The sequence below is a fragment of the Apteryx rowi genome, unplaced genomic scaffold (genome assembly GCF_003343035.1).
Source record: "Apteryx rowi isolate R43461 unplaced genomic scaffold, aptRow1 scaffold_645, whole genome shotgun sequence".
In the NCBI taxonomy this organism is placed as follows: domain Eukaryota; kingdom Metazoa; phylum Chordata; class Aves; order Apterygiformes; family Apterygidae; genus Apteryx; species Apteryx rowi.
In genome coordinates, this window is record NW_020450922.1 from 181158 (window position 1) to 205493 (window position 24336).

Here is a 24336-nt window from a genome sequence, read left to right on the forward strand (position 1 = left end):
CACATCTACTACTTACCCGCATCTTATTGAGGTGTTTCTTTCATTTTGATGAGTAGTACCATTGATCCACATTATGGTGTTATTTACACATGCCTTGCCTGGGTCTTTAAGCTCTTGCATTTCAATGTCATATTCAATAAACGTGTCTGCCATTGCACCAAACACAAGCAACATGGCTGGCTGGGCTGCTCCATGAAGAATAGCACAGAAACTACCAACAGTCATCATTAAAATTTCCATAGATGAAGAAAATCGAAACTAAAGAGATGGAAAAAAAAAAAAAAAAAAAAAACCTCTGCTCAGAAGCAGTCTTCCTGCTGTCTGTATACTTATGAGTCACTTATCAGGTGAATCAGATACAAAATTATTCTCCTTAAGTTTCAGAACTCTCTTTAATACACAAAGCAGACAAATCTCTCTCTCCTGTCTAATCTAATTGTATCCATGATTGCTATCTCCTCAAGTATTATAAGCTCCCTTTATGTAGCTAAGAACAGAATCTAACCATATGAATGAATGTATCATCATATAATAGTAATAGCTGAATATCACTCCATTATCATTGTTCCAGACACTGGTTCAAAGATTAAGAATAGGAAGTTATAATCCATATATATAGTCAGCTTTGCCGATTTCCTGGGGTGGGGCATGGGTCAGGGCCTTATATAGAGCCTCTGAATACAGTTAACCGCTTTCTCAAAAGTCTGGGGCACTGTGGTAGGAAGCCACCTAAACAATGCGTTGGCTGAGTCAGGCAACTGAATATTGGCTTTTAATCCAGGAGAAATGTATAGAAATATGACAGTAAAAAAGGATTGAACTAAACCCTATTAGCCTGCATTTGTCATGGCCTAAGTACATGTATACATGCAGCTGAGGATTCAGCTGACATACAGTAACTTCAGTCACCTTTGTCACGATTGTGTGAAGTCTGATTCTCAGGCTGAAGTCATGCATAAATACATAGACCAAATTATGCATGCAGAATATTAGTGTAAAATACTAAATATTTAGAAAAAGGAGTGTAAAGAGGAACCATAGCCTGCTGAAGAACCAATCTAGATTCTATAGGTGGTATAATGTGTCAAAGAGAAGAAGGGGTGGGAACGTAGAGCACGTATGGAAAAGGAACTCTGTGGCACAGAAAAAGGGAAAAACGCAGAGATTAGATAAAGGGAAAAACAAGTCAGTCAACATAAAAGAAAAATAAAGAAAGGGTCTTTCTACAAAAAAGAAGTCAGAAGAAAAGCATAGCATTATCACTGTTTTGTAAACCTTGTTTCTAAGAACTCTAGGAATTCCCTTACTGAAAATAAAAGCATTTAGAAAATGCACAGATATATGTGATATCTTAGAACATCTGACGCAATCACACTCTGTTTACTAATTGCATCTTCAGAGTTAAATATCTATGCAAAACAGGCCCCTCTGCTCAGTAGACAGCCCTCAAACACAGTCTGGAAAAGAGGTTTCTCAATTTCTACAGTTTTCAAGCTCTGTACTTGCTTAGCTCTGTGTAAGCCAGTTCACAGGGAAGGAAAGTGTTGTGATTCCTGTTCCAGTAGCCATAAGGTAGAAAGCAATGTATTTTGTATTTTGTGACTATTATCTAACTCTGGGCATACCCAAAGTGGTAAATATGGRCAGATCTCAGCTCTCTCCAACTAACAACTCTACAACTGTGATACTTAACCAAGTAGAGTACAGACCACATGGATGGAATTGCACTGGCTCAGTACTACAGTGAGGACTTATTAGTTTGGACACATTTCAGGCTCATTGCCTAGGCTACATCCAGAACAGAAGTAATAAAACCTCTTTGCTGCATGCTGCTGGGTTGGACATCTTTCARCTGCACTCCTTCTCAAGTTTAGAAATACCCTGTGGGTCTCCAAGGCCCATCAGATGCATCATCTAAGGCTAGATATTAAATACCACACAGAGTTGGGTATTTCCAAGTTTCTACAGTTACCAAATCATATAACATCCATGTAGTAACTACAGGGGAGCTAAATCATCTGCCAAAGATCACACAGCAAGTTTTTAGCAGAAATAAAAATGAACCAAGGTTGCCCAATCCCCCGCTGTGCATCTAACTCTCTTTCCCCATATCCACCAGCAGGTTCAACATAATGCATTTAATAGACAATTATGACACAAATATCSATAATCAATACCCAGCTGACAAAATGACAAAGGGTTCTATTAAATTCCCATTGATTTTAGCAGCAGAATTTCATGCCAAGTGGTTTAATCCTTAGAAGTTCRGCTTAGTCACAGCTATTCCCCCAAACGACCATATAGATTATTGTCACTTATTCTGCAGCACAACACATATAAAATATTTATATGCATAGCTTTCATTACCAGCTGAAAGAAGCCAACACGAACACTCTTCTCCTTCTTTTCTGATGACCTTCAAGAATAGAAAATGTACAATTATAAACTTGTACTTTATTATGTATTTTTGCTGTATGCAAAGATACTACACAGAATTGAATTTAGCTCACTTTTTACTTTTCTTTTGTACAGAAGGTTGTTCATTTGCATAGAAATTCCTAGCAAAAAGGAGAAGATTTTACATTAATCCTTTTATTCTCTTGGTTTGTTCTCTGAAATTACTTTTTATTTGAGACATTGTATCCAGAACTTTTGAAGAGACAAGCTATTTCTTTCAGACTCCTTTGGAACCAGTGATTTGATGGTTCTTTTAAGTTTTAGACAGGGACTAGGGATTGATCTAACAGTGATCAAAATGATCTGAAGGTTTATGCTTTGTTTCATAAGCAGCTCCTCAAAATATTGTTGTTGTAATGTGGCTAGTGGGGTCTTTGAGGCCAGTTAGAGAAATGCCTGTCATCCAAATTGTTGGCTAGCCTTTATTTAAGAAAGGGAGGTCCTGTTCCCACTTTTTCTTACTTTGCATGTATATTCACGCACCTATAGTGGCAGCAGAATTTCTTGCTCTACCTCTCAGTTTTTCTTTCAGTATTCACATGGTTTTGCTACTCTATACAATCAATTAAAAATCTAAAGATCTTGCTCCACCTTTATGGATGGGATCCATATTATAAGAAGCAGCAATCATCAGATGTATATATTCAATGATGAATGAAGAGAGGATTTTGAGTTTGCATTTTTTTTTTTTAATGAAACAAATGCATTCAAGCTATATTCATCATGGACATCTTTCAGAAATCAGATCCTGGAAAGCCTGTGGGAAGCTTCATATACATATTAGGTAGGGCCACATGTGTGTGGCACATGAAAGTCGAACAGAACTTGCGTTTCAAGAAATATGCAAGAATCACTGTAGACTGCATTCTGAGCTTGTACTCTCTGAGATGGACAATTTGATAAAGACAAAAATTAAGAGACGTTCTTGCTTCCCCATTCTGGGACTAGCTCTCAGGCTGTGTACACTGTGTCAGAAAGAGCTGGCACAAATTACTGTACCCATGTCCAGTCTGCTACAGAGCTGTCCCAAGATCTAGGAAGAGAGAAGCTCTTCCTCCCCCTTCCCATCTCAGATCATAGCTGAAGGTCAAGGTCTCTAAGTCATTTCAGCTTTTAACATTTTACATTTAAAATTTAATATCTGAGCTCAAATGATCTGAGCTAATTCTTTTATTTGATAGTCTCACAGCTACATTTTAAAACCTTAACAGAAAGCAATCAAGATGGAATAAAATTCCTCAAAAACTCATTCTTCAAACTAAACCAGGGAGGCTCAAAGCACTGAAGAGACATAAATATGAATATCAAAAACATTTGCAGAAGAAAATCAACATTTTGCTGCCATTACTCTGTTTTTAAGAGCTACTCCTTTCACATCATACTAAGACCGTTTTAGCCTACCTGTGTCAGTTGTATCAAATACGACAGTTCAACTTCTAGAGAACAGCTTCACTTTAAATATCATTTTTACTATAAATGTATCAATTTAATCTGATGACATTAACATCATTGAATATTCCTAGAAATATTGATTGTTCCATTTGTGTACAYGACTTACTCCGGTTTCTTGAAGCCGTTATCTGTTAGGAAAAATAAATGCACAATCTAGTTAATTACTGTTGTTGAAGTACACAATCTTCTGCAGGCATGTGAAAAATAAACTCTAGAACCTCATGGGACCTGGCCATTCCTAGGTTATAAGGAATCTTATTCCTGCTGATACCTCTAGTCAGGGTCAAGAACTGACATGGTTCCAAAAATCCCCTTGGCAAGTTAATTTGAAATTATGTTTTGTTTTCTCTTGAACATGTAGTCTCAAGTTTTCCATCCCCAAGATGGGTAAATGATGTTCATTAAATACATAATTTAGGACATTTGCCAAAAGCACACTCAATTCTTTGCAAACTGTTTGCTAGTACCCAAGTGAACTAGTTGAATCCTGTCTCATCAAGCAATGCCCCACTACTGTATCTGCTGGAAATCCATGTATGCTGCCTGAAAGGAGGAGCTGTAGCTCTTCATTCTTGCATTCAGACCACTTACAGATGGCAGATCCTGCTGGAGAGTAACTGCTGTAGTCCTGGGAGTAAGGTGAATTTGCCACACTAGTGTCTATTCTTGGGATACCCTCTAAGGAACCGCAGCTTAGAGAAACAGAATCATACTACACGATACAATTGTGCTGTAGGGCAATTCCTTAGGTCCCACAACAGGTCTCAATTTAGCTCCCTTTCAAGAGATGTTGTTAAAGATGACATACCTAATGCATAGCTGTGCTGACAGCAGCCCCAAAGGAGARTTGTCAGCATAAGGGTTGATGTATAAAATATTTACTGAAAGACACTTGATATGATAATGCATAAAGAGTTAGTTTTATGAATACAGTACAGCTTGGGCTAATCCAAGGGCATTAAACATATGCACCTTGCTAAAGTTTACCATGCATTTGGCAGCTCAGCACCAGGTTCAGAACCATGGTRTGCTTTTCAACCAGTTGCCTTCCTTTCTTTGCATCTAGTGACACAGTCCAGAGGATGGACAAATCTGTGCGTCACAGAACAAACAGGGGAACTTCGCCGCATAATTCACAGAGGGCACAAAGTAATCCCTGCAACCACAAATTTTGCCACATTCATTTTCTTATTCAATGGAAAAAGGATTTTCTACTGTTTCCAGGGTTTTGGATTTCCCAAGGGAACAATGTTAGATGAAAGGGATTTGTGTTTTGGGCTAGATACACAAAAAGCTCTCAGCGCATCTAACTTTTTGGCACTTGCGCATCTATTGAAGTCTATAGCCCTCAGTTGCTTCCACAGAAGCATGGAAAGGGTAGGTGTCTTGTAAACCTGTGAGCACAGCTAAGAACTGCTTGACATTCCCAAAATGTTACCTGTACCAATAGTGATAGAAAAATATATTAAAAAGAACAGAAAGACTAGATTAGTCCCTAAAAGGACTTTTAACTACAGCTTGCAGCAATGCATTCTTTTGATGGATAAATGAGAGAGTTATATTAATGGTGACCTGGAAAATAGACCGACTTGAAGAAAATACTGAAGAAACAGCTGATTACATTCAGTTATTCTCTTCCCTTCTTGGGGTTAATAAGATAACTTTATTTGGCTTTAGCTAACAATGTCTCCATTGGTTTTAGTCTGCTAAGTTTGTTATTCAGGGATGGTAAAATGTAAAGATTCTTTAGATAAAGAGATATACATATCCAAAAAATCCCAAACACTTTCCAGGAAGATTTTATATTTATAAAGTTATGATTGCAAGGAACCATTTGGTATTAGAAAAGAACTGGTTGTGAAGGAAAAAGAAGCATCTATTTGCCCTCTGTTCAAGTTTGGCAACAGCTGTAATGCTTTGAAACCATCCTTAGAGTATTCTCCAGGATTTATTGGAAAATGTAAGGTTCAGAGGAAGCTTCCTCCGCAGTATGGTAATGCTAAGAAGTGTTTCACAAAAAATGAAGGAAGAATGGGCTACTGGGAGGAATATTTTCGAGGGAGAACAAAAGAGACTGGTGAAATAGCATTCTGGGTAATACCGAGAGTGCAAGATGAGTACGATACAAAAGGTGAAGAGAACCTAATCTATGAACTTGAACAGGGAAACAACAGCATTGGGATGCTATTCAGTAATGTGAGGAACTGCAGGACAGCTGTTGTGGGCCAGCAGTTTTTAAGCAGGACAAGAATTTGGAATCACATTATGTATGCTTAATTAGGAGGAAAGAAACAGATGAGTAACAGTTCTGATCATTACAAGAGGAAAAGGAGAAAAAGATGGCAGAGAATGATCTGTTTAGCAAAGAAAAGAATGCAAGGTAAATGAAAGATTTTATTAACCCTTAAGAAAAGAAAAAAGCTGTAGTAATCTTTGAATGTTTAAATAACACTGAAAGGGGAATTAAAACATTTAAGGAAGAAATTTTACAATTTGAAAAAATAGTCAATGAAAAGCTGCAGAACATTGCAAAGAATTTAATTTTTACTGCTGTTGTGAGAACACAGTAAAAAGCAAACCAAAAGAAAATCAGATACTTGATTCAAGTGACAAGAAGTTGTGCTCAAAAGTAGTAGCCAAAACTTGGCTCTTCGCTATGCCTACTACTGTGGTCTTGAAGGGTTTGATCCAGAAAGGGCTAATTCTTACAAACATGTATAAAAGATGGTTATTGAAACAAACCTCAGTAGAGGTTACAGAGCAGAAGAAGTGATCAGTCAGCAGAATGTCAGTAGGGTTTTAAAGCAATCATGTTTGCTTTGGGAAAGGTGCTCTAACAGTTCAACAAACTGCTCATTACACTGAAGAGAAGATTGTTTTTCCAAGGAAACTGAGAAGCCAGCAGCAAACTCGCTTACAGGCCAGAAAACCCCTGACTGAAAAAGAGTAGTAGGTTTGATATAAATGCAAAGTCCTTGCTAAAATCCTATGACAAGTAAAAGCAACAAGTACATCAGACAAGCTACCAAACTGCAGAAAAAAACAAGCCTCCAAATCAGCTAGACAGATCAGGGTAATGGGAGAAGCTTTAGGTAACAAGTAAGTTTTCTGTCCCAGAAGCGGAAGGGCATACTCCTTTGCCTATTCACCCCTTTTTCCCTTCATTCCTCCTCCCTCTCCACCCATACTAGAGACAAGAATATTATAAAAAACATGGGGGGAAGGGGGGGCAGAGAGGAATGGGGCAGTCTGTCCTGCTTTAGCACGCTGATGACTGTTCATTCTAGTGGAATGTAGAATGTTGTGCTGGGGTAGGAATACCCTGGGAAGAGAGCAGGCTTTCAAAAAACACTCACATTGGTCTCTGTCAGAGTCATGGAGCTGAGGTTGCTGCTGCCATACCGCAGACTTTAAAATCAGCTGCACAATCTAGCATGCCAGCTTTGATTCAAACTATTAGAGAATGGTTTTCTACACTAGCTTCTTACTGGGTATAACAATAGTTGGGTTCTTACCAGAAGCAAACTTTTGACTCTGTTGAACAGTACATTAGCTAGTCCAGGAATATAAACCCAGGGAAGCAAAAGGTGTTTCATAAGGATAGTTAGGACCAAAGGAACTATCTGGCTGGCACAGAGAGACAGATGGTGTGAATGTACATTTTCTGCACATGAACCTCTTGTTCAGTTTCAAAGGTCAGACCAAAAAAAGTACTTATATCATCTGCTAATAGAATAGCTGCTTTTAGCTTTGCAGATGTCAGTCAATCTCTACAAAGATAACCCAATCAATGCTTAGTCCAAGACCAAACAAAATAAAGATCAGGAGCAAAACCCAAACACTGAATGACGTTACATTTGAAATCCAGGCTTAACATCATTCAGCATTAAAGCATCAGGGCTTTAAAAATAAAGACAGACACCACAGATCAAATTATAGCTGGGATACCATGCTGCCATACCAATATTGGGGGAAGAGGGACTTGTAGAGAGTATTGATGAGGTCTTGCAGTAGTTTAATTATTGGCTGACTGTTCATGATATATAAGGTTATGTGAAGAATTCTGCTGCATGCCACAAGTTTTAACCTACAAACCTTAGAAGTATTGTTCGCATGCAACTAAAGAGGCTGAGGGTGGACTGCTTTAACCTGAGCTGTCATCTAGGCAGGGAAACAAAGACTAACTCACTGTAACTCAACCTAGTATGTTTTTTGTTTTAAATTCTTTTTGTTGATGAAAAACAGTTCTAAGAGAAAAGGGCTGTCTTTGAACATGAGTCTGACTACAGCTCTAGTGGGTAATGTGTCATGAATAAAAATATTTGAAATGAAATTAAAAAACCTGTACAGTCTTTATCACTATCCAGCTTGATTGCTGTAATGATTAACTTGATGGGTAAAAAGGGAAAAAAAAAACAAGACTAAAAAGCATCCCTCCTCCTCTTCAAGCTGTGTTTTGTTCAGAGCCCAGTCTAGTCTACCTTAAAACACCTGTTTTTGTGATGAAGCAGATGAAACGGGGAGTGAATGCCACATTTGTAAATCCCAATAGAGCCAGTGTTTAGAACACAGACTATTTCATTATGTCCTGGGAGAATTTTTTAAATGAAAGCTTTAACACCTCCAGGGTTATGCCACAGCTGGCAGTGTTTTTGAAGATATAGATCTTAGACATTTGCTTAGGGAGTCTGGTGATACTTGAATGCTGGAATCCTTTTGTGAACCCTTTTTCCTCAATGTGCAGAGTAGGTACAGATATACATTATATACCTTAATACAGATATACATACTGCAATTTGCTGCCTTCCATTATGTGCTACTATTTTGCTTTGCTTTGCTTATTTGCTATTTTTGCTTATATTGTATGTATTCATTCAAAGCAATCCCAGAAACCATGGAAAACAGAACTTTCAGCCCAAATCTGTGCTTAATTTTAAAAGGAGGGCCATATTTTTCCCAGTAAAGGTCCCTTAATTGTACACCAAAGTGATGAGTAAAGAAACCTAAATAGATACTGTGAATATGTAGGCTCAGTAAAGATTGCCCTCTAGTAGGAATTGTTATACATAGTTTTTACAGAAACATTATTTTGCAAACAGTGTACCCATAACTTCAGAGAATAGCAGCAGGTACCACATAACCATGTATTTATTCCACAGACTATTTGCTTTGTATTAGCTCCACTTAAACCACCCACTATCTATTTTACATGCTTTGTAAAATTAGAAACTGACTGAAGAATAAACTTCTTACATTTACCATCTGAGCCAAAAGCATAGTTATCCTCTCCCAATCTCTTGATGCTGCGCAGAATAACAGGGTCAGACATGATGATTAGTTCCTTAAATCAGAAGTCCTGAGGAGAAAAAAAAAAAAAAAAAAAAAAAGTATCGGCATACTTTTGTCTTTGAACATGCAACAGTTGTATCAAGCTCATGCTCCCTCAGTTTTACCCTCCTTGAAACTACAGAGAAGAAAGATATCTCAGAGAAGCACATATAACTCTCTCCAACTAAAGTGCAAGTCCTTCAAAAGACTTAAATACCTCATAACTCAAGTGAGGCTTACCCATCAGGCATTTGTGGCTACACAACTGTGGGCTACTACAAACAGTACTGGCCCTATTAACAGACATATTAAAATGAACTATTGCTTGCAAGCCAGGTTGATTCTCAACCTAGCCCTTCTTCTCTTTTTTATCATCTTCTCCTGAATCTCATGTATACAGCTTTGCCATGTACATCACTGAATCATCAATAAATTGGGCTGCAAAGACCAGAAGCCACTCCATTAGTTCTAAACATCCAAGCCAGAATTCAATTATTCCTGTGTCATTTTTGACTGATGTTCATCAAAGGTGCCCGAGGACAGATGTTCCATACCTCCTGGAGCAATTCTGGTGCTTCACTATTCTGCTTGCTAGGATAAGTTTTTCTTAATGTCTAACCTGAATCTCATGTGTCATAATTTAAGCCCATTACTTCTTGTGCAATTCATCACAGATATGGCAATAAGAATTCCCTTCCAATTTGCAATATGCTGTATTTATCTGAAGAATACTAGAAGGGTTCTCTCTCTTTAGATGAGCAAACCAATTCGTTCAATTTTACCTTGCAGGCTGTATTTCCCAAACCTCTGGGAAACTGCTCTCCTCTGGCTTCTCTCACATCTTTCTGGAAGTGATGAGTGCATAACAACATCTTATCAATGCTGAGCAAAGCAGAAGGATTATTTCATGTGTCTCACAGGTTATATTTCTGTTTATACAACCCAGTATGACATTTGCCTTTTTTCACAACAGTATCACATTGTTGATTCACATTCTGTTTGTGATCCACCAAAACCACTCGTTTTTTTCAGACAGATTGCTACAGAGCCAGTTGCTTTCCAGACTATATTTTCCCAGTCAATTATGTGTGCTTGCTCTTGCCCTTATTTGATAGCACCATGCTTTCTTTCAGCCCATTTTTCAAGTTTGTCAAGATGAATTTGAATTCTAGTCCTGCCCTTCAGCATATCTCGTGCTCTTCAGCGTGCAGTCTCTTCTACTTTTATGTCACATTCAGATTTAATGTGTATTCTCTATTCTATCATCCACCTCATCATCAATATTACCAGACAACACAAGAAGCAAGGCAGACCTCTGCAGAACTTTACTCAACACACCCTTTCATTCTGACATTGATTCACTGATTGCTACTCTATGGATGTGTCTTTTCTTGCTTAAAAGATTGTGATGAGCAGAGAGGATCCGTTAATCCACTAGCCAGTAAATTCTGATCCCCTTACATCCTGTGACCCAAATTCTCTCCTCAAGTGGATAAAGCTGAAACACACATGAGCAAAAAGCCTGGCCAGGACTACGATAGTCACTTATAACATAAAATCATATTTTTTTTAATTCATCCTCACACGCAGTGAATAATTTACAATAGGAATCATAATTTTTCCATACGCTCAGGCAGAACACAAACGAGCCAAACAAGGCTATGGCATTCTTTTGGTTAAAGCGTCTCTATGACGTACAGCTTCCCAAGTTCTCTCTCTGCTGTTTAGATAACATAGAAAGCAAGTATCACCAGGTTCTGACCAGAAAGAAAGAAGAGCTTTGTACAAACCACTGTTTCACAGGGGACCTGATCTACAGATCATTAAATTTTACTTCAGCTGGAAGTACATGGAAGAGGATTTCACAAGGGCCTAATTTCCAAATTAGATTATTCAGCTTACATTTAAGTCATGAGCACATAAATGCAGCTTCCCAAATAGAGTAAGCATTACGCTATAAGTTGCTTGTGCTTGTGACTCTGCTTTTCACTAGTAGAAGAAGAAAAAAAAAATTATTCACTCACTTCTTCAGGGAAAACACAAAGTTTGTTCCGTTCTCTCCCTCCTGCCTTTTGCTGTGGCTGATTAGCTAGAATAGTCCAAACCAGAAGATCTCCAAAACACGTTTGTTCAGATCACCCTAAAGTTCCAGAAGTTTTTTTTTAAGAAAAAGAAAATTTCTCGCAAGCTCATTTTTGGCAGTTTTGTCATTGATCACAGTCTTGAGTTTTTTTGTGTTTTTTTTTTTGGGGGGGGGGGCGGTATTTGCTTTAAATTAATCTTCCTGTGACGTTTCTAAAATGTGTCACTTCAGTTGCAAGGTTGGCGCAAGAGATCAGAAAACACAGACTTTTTGTTCCTTTTACAAAATCTGAGAAGTTTGACAGTGGTGAGAGAGAAAATGGAACCCTTCAGAGTGAAGTGATTTTAAGGAAAATTCAATATAAATATGCAGGCARCCTAAGGCTTGCCAAATTTTTTTAACCCTAAGCATATGTTTGAGCAGTTTTAAAAAGGATATAGTTAAAAAAAAACAACAGGTATAAATAAATTTCAAAGAAAGCCACCAGTGTGATAAAAATAATAAGCCTGCAATATTTTGCTCTTTATTAAAGCTTTCCAGATTTTGGTTCATATGGCTAAAACATTGTTTGCTGAATTAATAACATCCAAAAGATAAAAATTGCAACCATACAGTCATGTTTTATTCTGCAAGAGATAGTTAATTCATCACAATGGTAATTTTACTAGCAACTTGTCCTTAAAATGAAGCCATCGTTTCCTTCTAGATCTGGTCCTGACTGCTTTGCATTGTTTACCACACAATAATGGAACTGTATAAAGAAAGCTGAGCYAAAATACAAACTGTTGATTTTACACTGAAATTACTGTAATTGTAAATGTTACCTGGATCATGAAAACATGCATCCTGCTGGAGTAAATATTCGATGTTACCTCCTATTCTGCTAATAAAATAAATCTAAACCGCAAAGGGTGATATTTACACGCATATTCCAGCAGCTTTAAAATACATAATAAAATCACAGCAATTACAAACCTGATTTAAAGTACGTGACATTAATCTTTAAACCATACTACTGAATCTGACTCCCAGGTGAAAAAGTATGAAGTGGTAAAAAAAAAGCAAATCAAATCAAAAAAAGAAAAAAAACCCTACACAACCCATAAACTGATGAAGAAGGCAAAAGTAAAGCAAAGCAAAGTCACTCGCTCTGCCTCATCCTCTTTCAGCTATTCATTATTTAACTTTATAATTATACAACATTTCCTGCTGGGGAAGTCTCATTTCAGTGCTAGCTCTGACAGTGTATTTTAACACTACGAAATATATTTTACAACTGATTTTTTCTGATACAGTTTTAAATAAYAGGAAAAGTGAAAAAAGAGTCAATGGACTTGCTTGCAATGAGACAACCTAGCTTGCAATGGAAGATTTTCCTTCCTTGTTTTGCTAGATTTGGATAAAGATTCTTGCTACAAACTCTCAGTAGAGCTAAACTTTCTGGAATGATCTCACTTTTCCAATAATATTGTGAATGCCCCACGTTTTTGAATGGAAACACATTTTTCTAAATTTTCTAAAGCTCAACACATCAAGTACTATCCACATACTATCCTGTCCAGCAAATATAATTTATTAGCTGACTGAAACAGATTGATATAGCAGATTAATATGCTATATTAGAATATTAAAATAGCATGTCCTCAGGGTTCGTACATTTATCTCAGGACCACTTATAACACCTTGCAGCATACTGACACTGATACACGTTAGGAAAGATTTATATAACAGAAATCAGAGATAATAATTTAGATCATCGCATCTACTCCTGCATTGAGCGGAATACAAACCAGCAACAGTGAATATCTATCAGAAACGGCACTGAAGTGAAATTGCATTTTACCCTAGTYGATTAAGGTATGACTGCTAAACTTTTGATAAACAAAAATCTATAAGGAACTCAAAATCCATATTTAAACAGGTAATACTTGGAAAATGTTAACAAAGGAATATACTCTATAGAAGGAAATAACTTTTGGAGCTAGTCAAAAGCCCTTTGAAATCTTTTTCAAGGGCTTTTGATTAGATCTTTATATAATATTAAGAAAAAAACAGTGAAAATTGGCTAAAGAAACATTAGCCTTCATTTTTTAAATCTAGGTTGCTCAGATATTAATAATAGCATACATGCAGAAACACACTTTTCTGCAAAACAGAGCCTGAATACCTCATTCCTCAAATAGCACCATTGAAAAACACTACCTGTGCAGAGGAATTCAGCATTTAGCCTAGATTATTTTGAAGGAAAAATAAGGGCGTTTTCCAGTTCAGGAAGTTTCATCAGTTAGTTACCTTTGAAACATTAAACTTGATAGATCTGTTACTTACCTGTGACTGTGAAAAACCATGTATCATAAAACAATTCGCAAGGATCCAGTTCAACTAGTCAGTGATGCACCCAACCATTTCCCATCATGATTTCATTATTCTAACCCATTTGTCAGGACTGAACCTTTAAATTGGGCATTGGTTATTTGCACCTGGGTCAGTAACCATACGGTCACGATGGCTACAGGTCACTGACATCTAATGGAGAGTTTAAATTTGACTAATGTAATCTCACAACACAAAGTCAGGACACTTGGAAAGCAGTTACATATGTGGAGACCAAGCTGTTCTCTAAAAAAAGATAAATAAATTAAATTGTATACAATAAATGTATAGGAAGAGATTGTTACAGCACTTTATCAATTATAGTATAGAATTACTTTATTAGCAATGCAGTAATTCAGTGTACACTGCTGTCTCTGCAGTAAATATCAGTTTCAGCCTTAATTTGTTCTATTTAAAATACTGGTGAATAGCATGCAAATTGGTTCAGAGATTATGTTAAATTCAGATTAAATAAAATAAATTCTCAAAACTTTGGTTTTCTAACCCACAGGTTTTCCCTATCCCCATGGCATCTAAAATTTTATCATTGTCCCTTAGAAAGGTAAAGATTTTAAAAACTGGAAACTACTGTGCAATAGTGAATTCTCACTGGAGACAAGGCTGCCATGGATTTTCCAGTGAGGCACACTGGTGAGGACAATGCTATAGCCCCAGCCAACGTCACCCTCAGAGTTTAGAGGGGATTGGCAAACATGATATAGTTCCCCTCTGAAATAAACAGCAAAGATGAGGCCAGTTCTCACTATAGACAGCCCTGACTGATACGACAAGACAGAAAGGCAACGCTTTAATCATAGTGACCTTCAACTCTCCTCGGTCTTCCGTGCTTTCAAACTTCCCACGACAAGGCCTCACGCACAAAATTGCTCCCTGATCAAATGTAGCTCATCTGAATTCTGTTTTCCTTACTTACAGTCATTTCAGCATATCCAGTGACAGCATTACCAAATACAAACCTCATGTCCTCTCCAGTTTTCATAACAAAAAGAAGTCTATGGSTATACCGTAGCTTTGAGAGTAACACTATCAGAGATAACTTCACAGCACTAATTACTTAGTCCAACATATCATATAGCCAGAGAAAAAAATAGTCACTTAYAGGTTAGGGCCTAGGAGTGGAGAGAATGGAAGGGAAAACACATGGTAGAGCAGAACTCTGCATTACTTCATTCCCCACTGGTAGCCTCTCCTGGAGCAACATGGCCGAAGATCAGAAAGTTGCAATGCTTTTTCTTTCCCAAGTACCTAATCAGAGCTTACACTTGGGATGCAGTGAGGTCCAGCATGTCCAGACAGGGCTGGGCTTGACAGACACAGTACATTAACTTTAGCTTTACACAAATTACTTCAGTCTTTTCACTTGAAAGACTTTGCCCATCTAAGCATTCAGAGAGTATGCGCAGGGCCTGCTTCACTCTGCTAGTGAAGTGGATTAAGACACTGATGAATTGGAGCTGAGACCACAGACTACCCTAATCCTTTAAGGGCTCTATACCTATCCAAACCTCCACTTCATTTCTCTCAACTCATCCTCACAGAAAGTCCTGAACAAATTCTGACCCTGACTTTATGACACAAACCAGAAAAAGAATAGATGCTGAAAGAGCATCTATCTGTGTAAAGTGTAGTGGAGAACATACAGCACTTGGTTTTGGTTCACCTCCCAGAGCCACCTTCTTGTTTTACAACTGCTAATAGAAAAACTACCAAATTCACTTCATCTCCTCAAACTCTTATGTTTTGTCCTGTTTCTTCTGATGTCCTGGGAAACTCAGTTTCTATTGCTACATTCGGCCTTAGCAGCATTTCAGTGAATGAAGAATTACCCACTGAACTAAAACAACAGAGAGCAGGACTTCAGTAAGTCAGAAGAGACTTTGGATAGATACTCCAATTCCCCTGAATTTTGGTAGGGAAGAATTTTGGTAGGGAATAGATATGATTTAGCTTGTGAAACATGAATAATGCTGTCATGATAATTCCCTTCAGTCATGGTCTGAGTTGAAGGGAAACACTTCACTTATAGCTCACATCATTTTAATACTTCTTTGCACAGGAAGAAAGAGATCACAATTCATTGAGCCAAATGCAGTAAAATAAATGCTTCTTCTCTGAATTTGAGTGGCTGTTTATGTCATTTTATTCCCACTGCAAATGAAGTTCTTTCTTCTCTGGATTTCTTCCAATAGTTCATAGGAGCAAATGAATAAAAATGAATCTTTGTTATTCCTGGACAGATCATTTCTCACAAATGAAAGCTCTTGTGCTCTATTGGCATAGGACTCCTCAGCTCTAAGCTGTAGTCTACAAATTATTGATTGTTATTAAACTAAAAGAATTCACTTTTCTAGCACTGAACAGAGCTAGTAGCAGTGATCCAATAAAACGCTTCCAAAGCTTATTAAAGACAGCCAGAGGCATACCACTGTGTGTGCACAGGCATATAGGAGCAGGTGACCATGCTTCTTCATCAAGAGACATCAGACTCAATCTGCCACTACAGGCCAAGATTCCAGATGACTGGGCCGTTTCTGTGTTTTGCACTGAAGTCTACCTGCAAGTGCAGCAGTCTGAACTATCCCGCTTGACAGGATGCATTGAGCAGACAGCTCTTATGCTTTACTCATTTACTTTGTAGCCAGGGCTAGCAGACAATCGTTTCCAGGGCCACAAAGCCAAACACCGCATTTATTACTTGGGTATAACCCCCATCTGAATTGGGCCATTTACAGCGATAGCACGTCAGTGCGTGAGAAGTATAAGGCAGCTTTCAATGCTGAATTACACTTCTACTCCTGCATTATACTCTTTCTTCCTGTCCTGATACTTTTTCTTTTTTTTCTTTTTTTTTTTTTGGGGGGGGGGGGGCAAACAATTTGTTCACACCTTTTTTTCCTCCAGGTCTTTGGAAGTACTTTTTTTCCCCCTGTTTTGCTCCACATGCTATCACAATTGTTTCACCCAAATAATACGAAGTTGAAAGTAAAGTGAACTCTGAATATAGCTAGTTACATCGCTCTTTTGGTGTCTTAAATTAAGGTAAGAGGCATTTGAATTAAAGAAGATACAGTTCATGGCTTGAATTATTGGGTAGATGACTTCTTTATCTGGTTTTGGAGTGTCAGTTGTTAAATACTGTTTATAAACTTCCTTTGAAAAAATTATTACAGTAATAAAAGTATTTAGAGGAATCAAACAACCAACCTAGGCTGGAAGGGAACAGRTTCTTCTGCAGGATGCTGACCATGGCCAGAGACTGCAGCAGTGGGAAGCTGTATGAAAGGTCAGCACAAGTACAAGTTGGTCAAGTTGGCAGGTACCCACATGCTGTGTCTTCATTCTTTTCTTGGCATCACAGCAAAATATGAACGCTGCTTAGTATTCACCTTGTACAACACAAAGTAAATTTTACAGTGAGCTTGCTGATTTGGGATTTATACTATTAAGAAAATAAAATCAAATTATGTCAGTCCCATGAGGTGTATACGTATAATATTACCTCCTTCCTTGACTTTTGAAAAAGTTACCGCCATTTCCAAAGATGATCTTCAGCAGCTGTTCTATATAGAAACCTCATTTTTCCAGCTAAGAGAAGGGCAAGACTTCCTCTTTTGATGATTTGGTTTTTATCATTTTTGTTGCAAACAAAGTCATTTGTTGGTAAGAACTTCCCTTTCTGCAAACTAACTACATTTCTTCATACTGAAATGGTGAATAAGCTAATACTTTCCTTACACTGAAATAAGGAAAGTATCTCTAGGTACAATGGGGATGTTTCTCCAAATGTGACTTTCTGTAGTTTTGGGAAGTATAAGAATCCAAGTCAGAGACTGTCATGAGTGGATACCTCAGGGTGGGAGGCTAGCACATAACAAGAAACAAATCTGTTTATCCTCCCATGGTCTAAGTCACAGTGTATTTATTTCTTGGTCACAGAAAGACACTATACTGAAACTGCAAAATAATGTCTAGAGCTGCTCCGACAAGGAAGCTAGGAGGCAGACAACAAGGAAATTATCACTTTTTACTTGCCCAGTTTCTATAGTTACTCCCTCAACATCTGCTCTTGAACAGTACCAGAAACAGGATGCTTGCTTAGACATCCCTTTGATCTGACCCGTTATGACTTTTTTTCCCCCTATTTCAAATGTTTGTGCAAATAAAAATATTAAAGATAGGTCCAACATATCTAAAAAAAATTATGAAAACAATGATCTTTTATATCAAAATTATGTGGCTCAAAATGTTGGGGGGGGGGGGGAAGAAGTATTTCAAATAGACCTCTCTGAGGCTGCCTACCTCATCATTTGGGCATCCAGGCCCCTTAATTACCTCAGCTGTTCTTGTGAGAAGACAGTAGGGCCACACAAGTCTGCCTTGCCCTATAGGCCTCCATTTTGTTGACCAGTTCTGAATGTTGCCAGTCGAACACCTTTTGACCAAGCGCCCCTTATCGCTCTGCCTGAGGGAAACTAGAGAAAAACATAATTTTTGTTGATTAGTCTTTTGTTTTCATTCTTTTTCGGTTTGTAGCCCCTTTAAAAAAAAAAAGGTAGAATCTTTACACTGCAAAGTTAGGCCTAATGAGGGCAGGCTCTGGTATTTCTAGCTATCTCTAGATATCTAGACAGGTATAAAGTCCCACCAGCCCATTAATTAAAGATCACAGGGACTGGAGGCTAACCCTAAACGGCAGCCCTGATTGTTTGAGTCCATGTTTGTAGACATGCCTGTTACCATGGCAAAGATAGGGGGTGCAGTGCGCTAGGCTTAGCCTTTTTTGAGTCTAGTTGACTTTTTTTTAAATTTATTGACACGATTACAGACCAGGCCAATTTATACTCTATTTTGTTTATGTTAATTTACTCGTTATTTAGTTAATATCTGCTTTGTATCTGGAGCAGCACTTGATGAAGTGCAATCTGTCTCTTCCTGCTCTAGGTGGTCCCTTCCCAGTTCTCCTCCCCCAGGCCCCAGGGGTTTGCCCCAGCAGGCAGGGCCCTGCCAGGGCTTCGCAGAGGAGCCCCGGCTGCACCCGGGCATTGTCAGGGCTGGCCGAGGTGTGAGAGGAGTGGCAGAGAAATACCACCTCCATGCCCAAGGATGAAGGCTAGTAGGCCTAGCAGAGTCCTTCCGTGGAGCAAGCCTGTCCCCTGGGCTTTGAAAAATAGCAGTCAGGGCCCTGTGGCAACTTCACAACTGCAAAAGAGGGTGCAGGCAAAGCAAGATTGGGCTTCATATTAATGCTTTTCTCCTGTGTGTATTCCACAGGAATATGGAAACTCTAAACAGAGGAAAGGATACTATAAAGAGAATGGATTGTTTTCCTAAAAAGAAAGTTATTTTAATAAGGGTCACACAAGGAGGAGGAACAGCCAAGGTGCTGGGTCTGTTAGGCATGCACACAGATACACAAAAAAGTTTCCTTTTCTTAACAAAGGAACTGTGAAATACTACGCAGGGAGAACAGTTACCTAGTTACTTCATCATACTTTCTTCGAGACTGATGCTGCAGAGGAAGTTACACAACAAAAGTTAGCATGTCTACATCGAAACTTCTGCAACACCATGTGTAACTTCTAGACAAGAAGCTGCATTTATAGCCACCATAAAATATGTATGTAAGCAAGCAGTACAAGCAGCCATTGAACTTGCAATAAAATTGAGGTATATTTAACCTCATAGAACTGTTTTCTGCTCTGATACATGTGCAGAAAATAAAAGTAGTGTTCCTTTCCTATTATGATGCTGAACAACATGACATATGTTTGCAATATGCTTTTAAATTGTGTTTGGCCAGGAAAACATTGGCCATAGTAAATGCAACATCAGTGGCTTCCTGCCCTGCGGAGATAGTCTATAAGCAGTCTCTAAAAAATCTGTATTCCTTTACATCCATTTAGAAATTTTTTTTTTTTTTTTTTTTTTTAAGTCATCAGGTTTCTTGTTTTCTGGGCCATGGGCATTCATGAAGTACAACTGAAATTTTTTCTCCAAGAACAATTCCACCCATCATCAACTGTTACTTCTTTATAAGTTCACTATTATGTCAATTGCAGGATAATCCCCGATGCGTAGGTTCTTCCCACCCACATTTTGCAGTATTGAAGTTGTCACACTGCCTGACATTCGCCCTGGCAGGGGAAGTGCTCCAACCTGCACCTTCCTGCCCATGCTCAGGGACAACTACATTGATGGGAATTTATTCCTTGAGAGGCAAAGTGGTAGAACCGTTACTTCTCTTTCTTGAGAGTCTGGCACAGAGAGCCAAGGTTTTTAGTGAAACTAAATATATCATTTTTCCTGCCTAGCCTTGCTTAAGAACCTACAGTGAAGAGAAAGGTTCCAGCTCCTGCTGATCTTGAAAGACCTTCTGCTGCTAGCTGTCCCCAGTCGTACTCTCCCATTTTCTAGGAACAGACGCTACATTCAGACATTTCAGCTAGTTTCCACACAAGCCTCTGCAAATATTTGATCTTTGCTACTCTTCTCCAGACAGTGTTTCTCTCAGACATGTTTCATGGGAGCTGAGGCTGCAAACTGGCAGCAGCAACCTAAGATGCATTATTCTATGTAACTTTACTACAATATATCCCAAGTTCTCATTTCTGCTCAAGCAAGAATTATTTTTTTGTTGTTTTAGCACAAGGAGGCAACTTCTCTGAACTGTGCCTGCTCCTCTCAATAGCTGTGGTTAGCAAACTCATCAAGGAGAGAGAGAGGGGAAGGAAAAAAAAAAAAAACCTTTTAAAACTAGCAGCTCTTCTTTTTGTTGCAGGAGAAAGCATTCAGAAGATTTCTGTAAAAATGCTTTTCTACATATTAATCTTTCTTGGCATCGTTTCTCTATGGTGGCATTGGAGGGCAAGAGACAAGCTGAAGGTTACAAATCTCACTGGCAAATATATATTCATCACTGGATGTGACACAGGCTTTGGAAATCTGGCAGCAAAGACTTTTGATAAAAAGGGATTTCGTGTTTTTGCTGGTTGTCTGACTGAAACAGGAGCCAAAGAGCTAGCAGCTGTGACCTCCAAGCAGCTTCAGACAGTACTGCTGGATGTGAGAGATTCAGACAACATTAAGAAAGTGGCTGCACGGATCAAAAAGGAAGTTCAGTCCGAAGGTAAGTTCCAGGGTATCTGACAACAATTAAAAAAACCCAAAAAACAACAACAACAACAACAACAACAAAAACCCCACCCCACCTCTACACACTTCCCAGGCTGCATCACCAGGACAGGAAACAAATAAAGTAACTTCCGCCCAACAGGATTAAACAATTATTATTTTAAAAATTGAGCATATGTATGACTTATAATCAATCATAATGTCACAAGCAAAAATATAGTTGAACTCTAGTGAATAATTCAGAATACAACTACTTTGGAATATTGCTTGCAGACCATCTGAAAAAAGGAATAACCCATGCCCTTGATCCAACAAGCTATGCAAGACAAGATGCTGCAACTGTTACTGATGCTAACTGACTTCAGTAGGACCAGTATTGCCATAGAGTTTTCAAGGGTACAAGGTCCTATGGGCTGAATTCTGTTAACCTCGAGCCTTAACTCTGGTCTGTTATGATTTGCCATAGTACCCAATTATACTTAACACTGAATTCCAATTTCCATTTGACAGTCTCTCTCTTTGTAAAATTGCTTATAAGCTTGCTCAGATTGCTTTTACTTGAAACTGTGCTTGGTTTCAGGCCAAAAGTGATATTCCCTCCACCCATGAAAAACCATGAATAAAGTCAGATTGGCAAAAGTATTCATTCATGCAGCTCAAATAGCCGATGCAAGAAAAGAACTGGTTTTAAGCTTTCATATCTTCCTTCCCACTTCTGAGGACTCAGAAAGGTTTATCAAATGGATTTAGTGTTTTTCTCCTGCCCCCACCTCATTTTTAGAGCTAATGTTCATAAAAATATATATATAGATAATATAAATATTATATATTATATATAAATATATATATATTATATAATATAAATAGTATTATATTCTTCTTCCCATTTCCAGTTGGATGATGTCATCAGTGTAAGACATAAGCTCTCTGCCACAACAGAAAYGTCTGTGGGGGAAAAAAACTAATAAATAGCAGAAGCTTTCTCAGTCACAGCTCCCATCTTCTTTTTAAAGGTCTGAAAATGATTTTTATTTTGTTATTTCTGTTTGTTTTTAAAAAAAGAAGGCTGAGCTCAGTTTTGTCAGCTAGATTTGTTCTGGTCCTGAGGCAGGTTTTTTTTTTTAATACAAACAAAACCAGACTTGTAAATAGACCAGGTCTATTCCCTGCACAGTTCCTGCTCACCCACATAACTTTTCTTTCCTTAGCCTTCCTCTACTGAACCTTCTCCCACTTAAAGGAAAAAAAAAAAAAGGCAGAGATTGTAAAGGGTGAAAGAGAACATGGTGGTAAAATTAAGGCACCGAGAATGAAGCTGTGTGCTGCAGGACATTCTCAAGCAATTCCTCTGTGAATCTTGGTAGCCCACTTGGTCCCTCACCTATTCTCTGTGAAGTCTCACCCAGTTCAATCAATCTAACACATTATGTGAAAATGTGCTTCCTAATTTTCTTCTTTCTTTCCCTGCAGGTCTCTGGGGACTTGTCAATAATGCTGGGATTATGGGGCTATCAGCTCCTGCAGACTGGTTGGATATTGAGCACTTTAGAGAACCAATTGAAGTTAATTTAATTGGACTCATAAATGTTACAATAAATATGCTTCCCTTGATAAAGAAAGCAAAGGGAAGGGTAGTAAATGTATCCAGCGTTGGAGGTCGCCTAGCATTCAGTGGTGGAGGCTATTTCCCTTCAAAGTTTGGGGTAGAAGCATTTAATGACAGCTTAAGGTACAAATCTCACTGTGATGAAAGACCACTTCCCCCAGCCCCCAAGGCTAACTAACACTAGCACAGGCAAAATTGGAGCCGATTTACAAGCTTGGCAATTAGTGTGGATTTGAAGAATACTATGAACTAATTCTTCTTAAGAGTGTCTTTGCTCAGCATGGATTATGCCACTTTTGAAGACTAAGATAGCAGGCCTGTTTGGCACACAAAATATCCTAAAGTGTTACTGCGGCATAGCTAGTGCTCTGTAAATTCATAATTAACTTACCTTACTGTGTTCAGGGGCCTATTGCAGAGGAGGCTGAGATCAAGGAAATCGAGCACCTAGAAACTGTCAGCCCAAGCCCAACAAAAAACAAAAAAACCGCACACACACAAACCATACCATGAGTTACTGTATGATATTAACTTTAGTCTAAGTTTTGTTCTCAAGTCTCGTCTTTTGATTATACTGATCATTAGAAAAATCTAGAGAATACAGCAACCTAATCCTGGGGACTACCATGGCTCCTTCATGTAATACAGGGATCAATTTGTGTGCCTAAATACAGAGTGCCATTTTAGATACCAGAAGGCATGCGAGACACTTACACAGGGCTGACAGACATGACACAGGGCTAGAAAGAACTGCACCGATACGGAGTACCAGCTGGAGGCCAAGTGGGATCCACTAAGACATATGAAATGGCTCTAGATACTTGCATTTAGGCAGCCAGACAGCCTTACAGACAAATCCAATAATTAACAAGCTACTGAAAGGTAAGCTAGGATATGAAATAAAATATGCCAGCTGTTGCATAGTCACTGCCCATACGTGCTCTCACCCTGTGAGAAAGACAAGATAGCTCATGCCTCTTTCATTTGGGATAACAGACTGAAAGTTCACACCCTTGCTTATCGCACAGTATGTGTGTGCTGGTGTGCCACATAAAGACAGAAATAAAGGCAGTAGTACAGGAGAAACAATATTAAGTAGAATGTCTAATGTGATGAAATCTTTGGGCTGTCTTTGCAGGAGAGACATGAAAGCTTTTGGAGTTAAGGTTTCTTGCATTGAACCTGGACTGTTCAGAACACCATTATCAAATCCAGCAAAGATTATGAAAGAAAAGGAGGTTATCTGGAATCAGCTTCCTCTCAGTATTAAAAAGCAATATGGAGATGAATATTTTCAGAAAGGTGAGGCAATTTCCAGCCATTTAAAAGGAACCAAAACATTTCTTGCTGAAAAAGACTTGCAAAAGGGCATCATGTCTTCTGTCATTCTGACTTTCTGGAAATAGTGTTATGTAAAAAGTTATGCTTCAAATGCTTCTGAATAATCACAATATGGCCATCCACACAGAAGGAAAGAATTGCTATTTTATACCTGTGAAACTTTATTCAAATCTCAGTTAAAGATCAATTATTCGTGCTGGCATGTGGCTTTTGAGCAAACTTCCAAACAGAAACACTTATCTGATGATGCCAGTCTGGACCAATATGCTTTTCTGTCATTACCTTTTATTTATTTAGTAATCAAATAGGGATAAACACCCTCTGTTTCCACTAGCCCCAGTAGTGATGAAGCCATTCAAGAACTGTGTCTGTATTTCTACTTCCCTCTGCATCTGACGTATTTATATTTATTCTGAGCAACTGCCAAGGCTAGTTACCTGTCCTGAGGCTATACAGGCCTGGCTTTGCCGTGACTATTCCACAACTAAGGGTAACTAGATTGTTCTTGGGGTAAACTATATCACAAGGGTATTACAGGCAGGGG

General features: G+C 38.4%; 2 protein-coding genes across 5 annotated transcripts in view; one reads left to right on the forward strand and one right to left on the reverse strand.

The window, feature by feature from the left end:
- ABCB11 (ATP binding cassette subfamily B member 11) overlaps positions 1–9238 on the reverse strand; it is a 47377-nt gene extending 38139 nt beyond the window's left edge. Inside the window, exons 1-5 of one of the 4 annotated variants that reach the window (XM_026084536.1) lie at positions 9169–9238; positions 4016–4037; positions 2511–2558; positions 2368–2416; positions 17–258 (exon numbers count right to left, since the gene is read on the reverse strand). In XM_026084536.1, the coding sequence (XP_025940321.1) occupies positions 17–258; positions 2368–2416; positions 2511–2558; positions 4016–4037; positions 9169–9238 (431 nt within the window). The other 3 variants (XM_026084535.1, XM_026084538.1, XM_026084537.1) reach the window with 3 other exon arrangements.
- Positions 1–24336, forward strand: part of DHRS9 (dehydrogenase/reductase 9) — a 28429-nt gene that overhangs the window by 3476 nt on the left and 617 nt on the right. Inside the window, exons 2-4 of the mRNA XM_026084541.1 lie at positions 20493–20840; positions 22316–22574; positions 23590–23753. Coding sequence (XP_025940326.1) covers positions 20522–20840; positions 22316–22574; positions 23590–23753 — 742 coding nt within the window. The 5' untranslated portion in view covers positions 20493–20521. The remainder of the gene's footprint in view (positions 1–20492; positions 20841–22315; positions 22575–23589; positions 23754–24336) is intronic.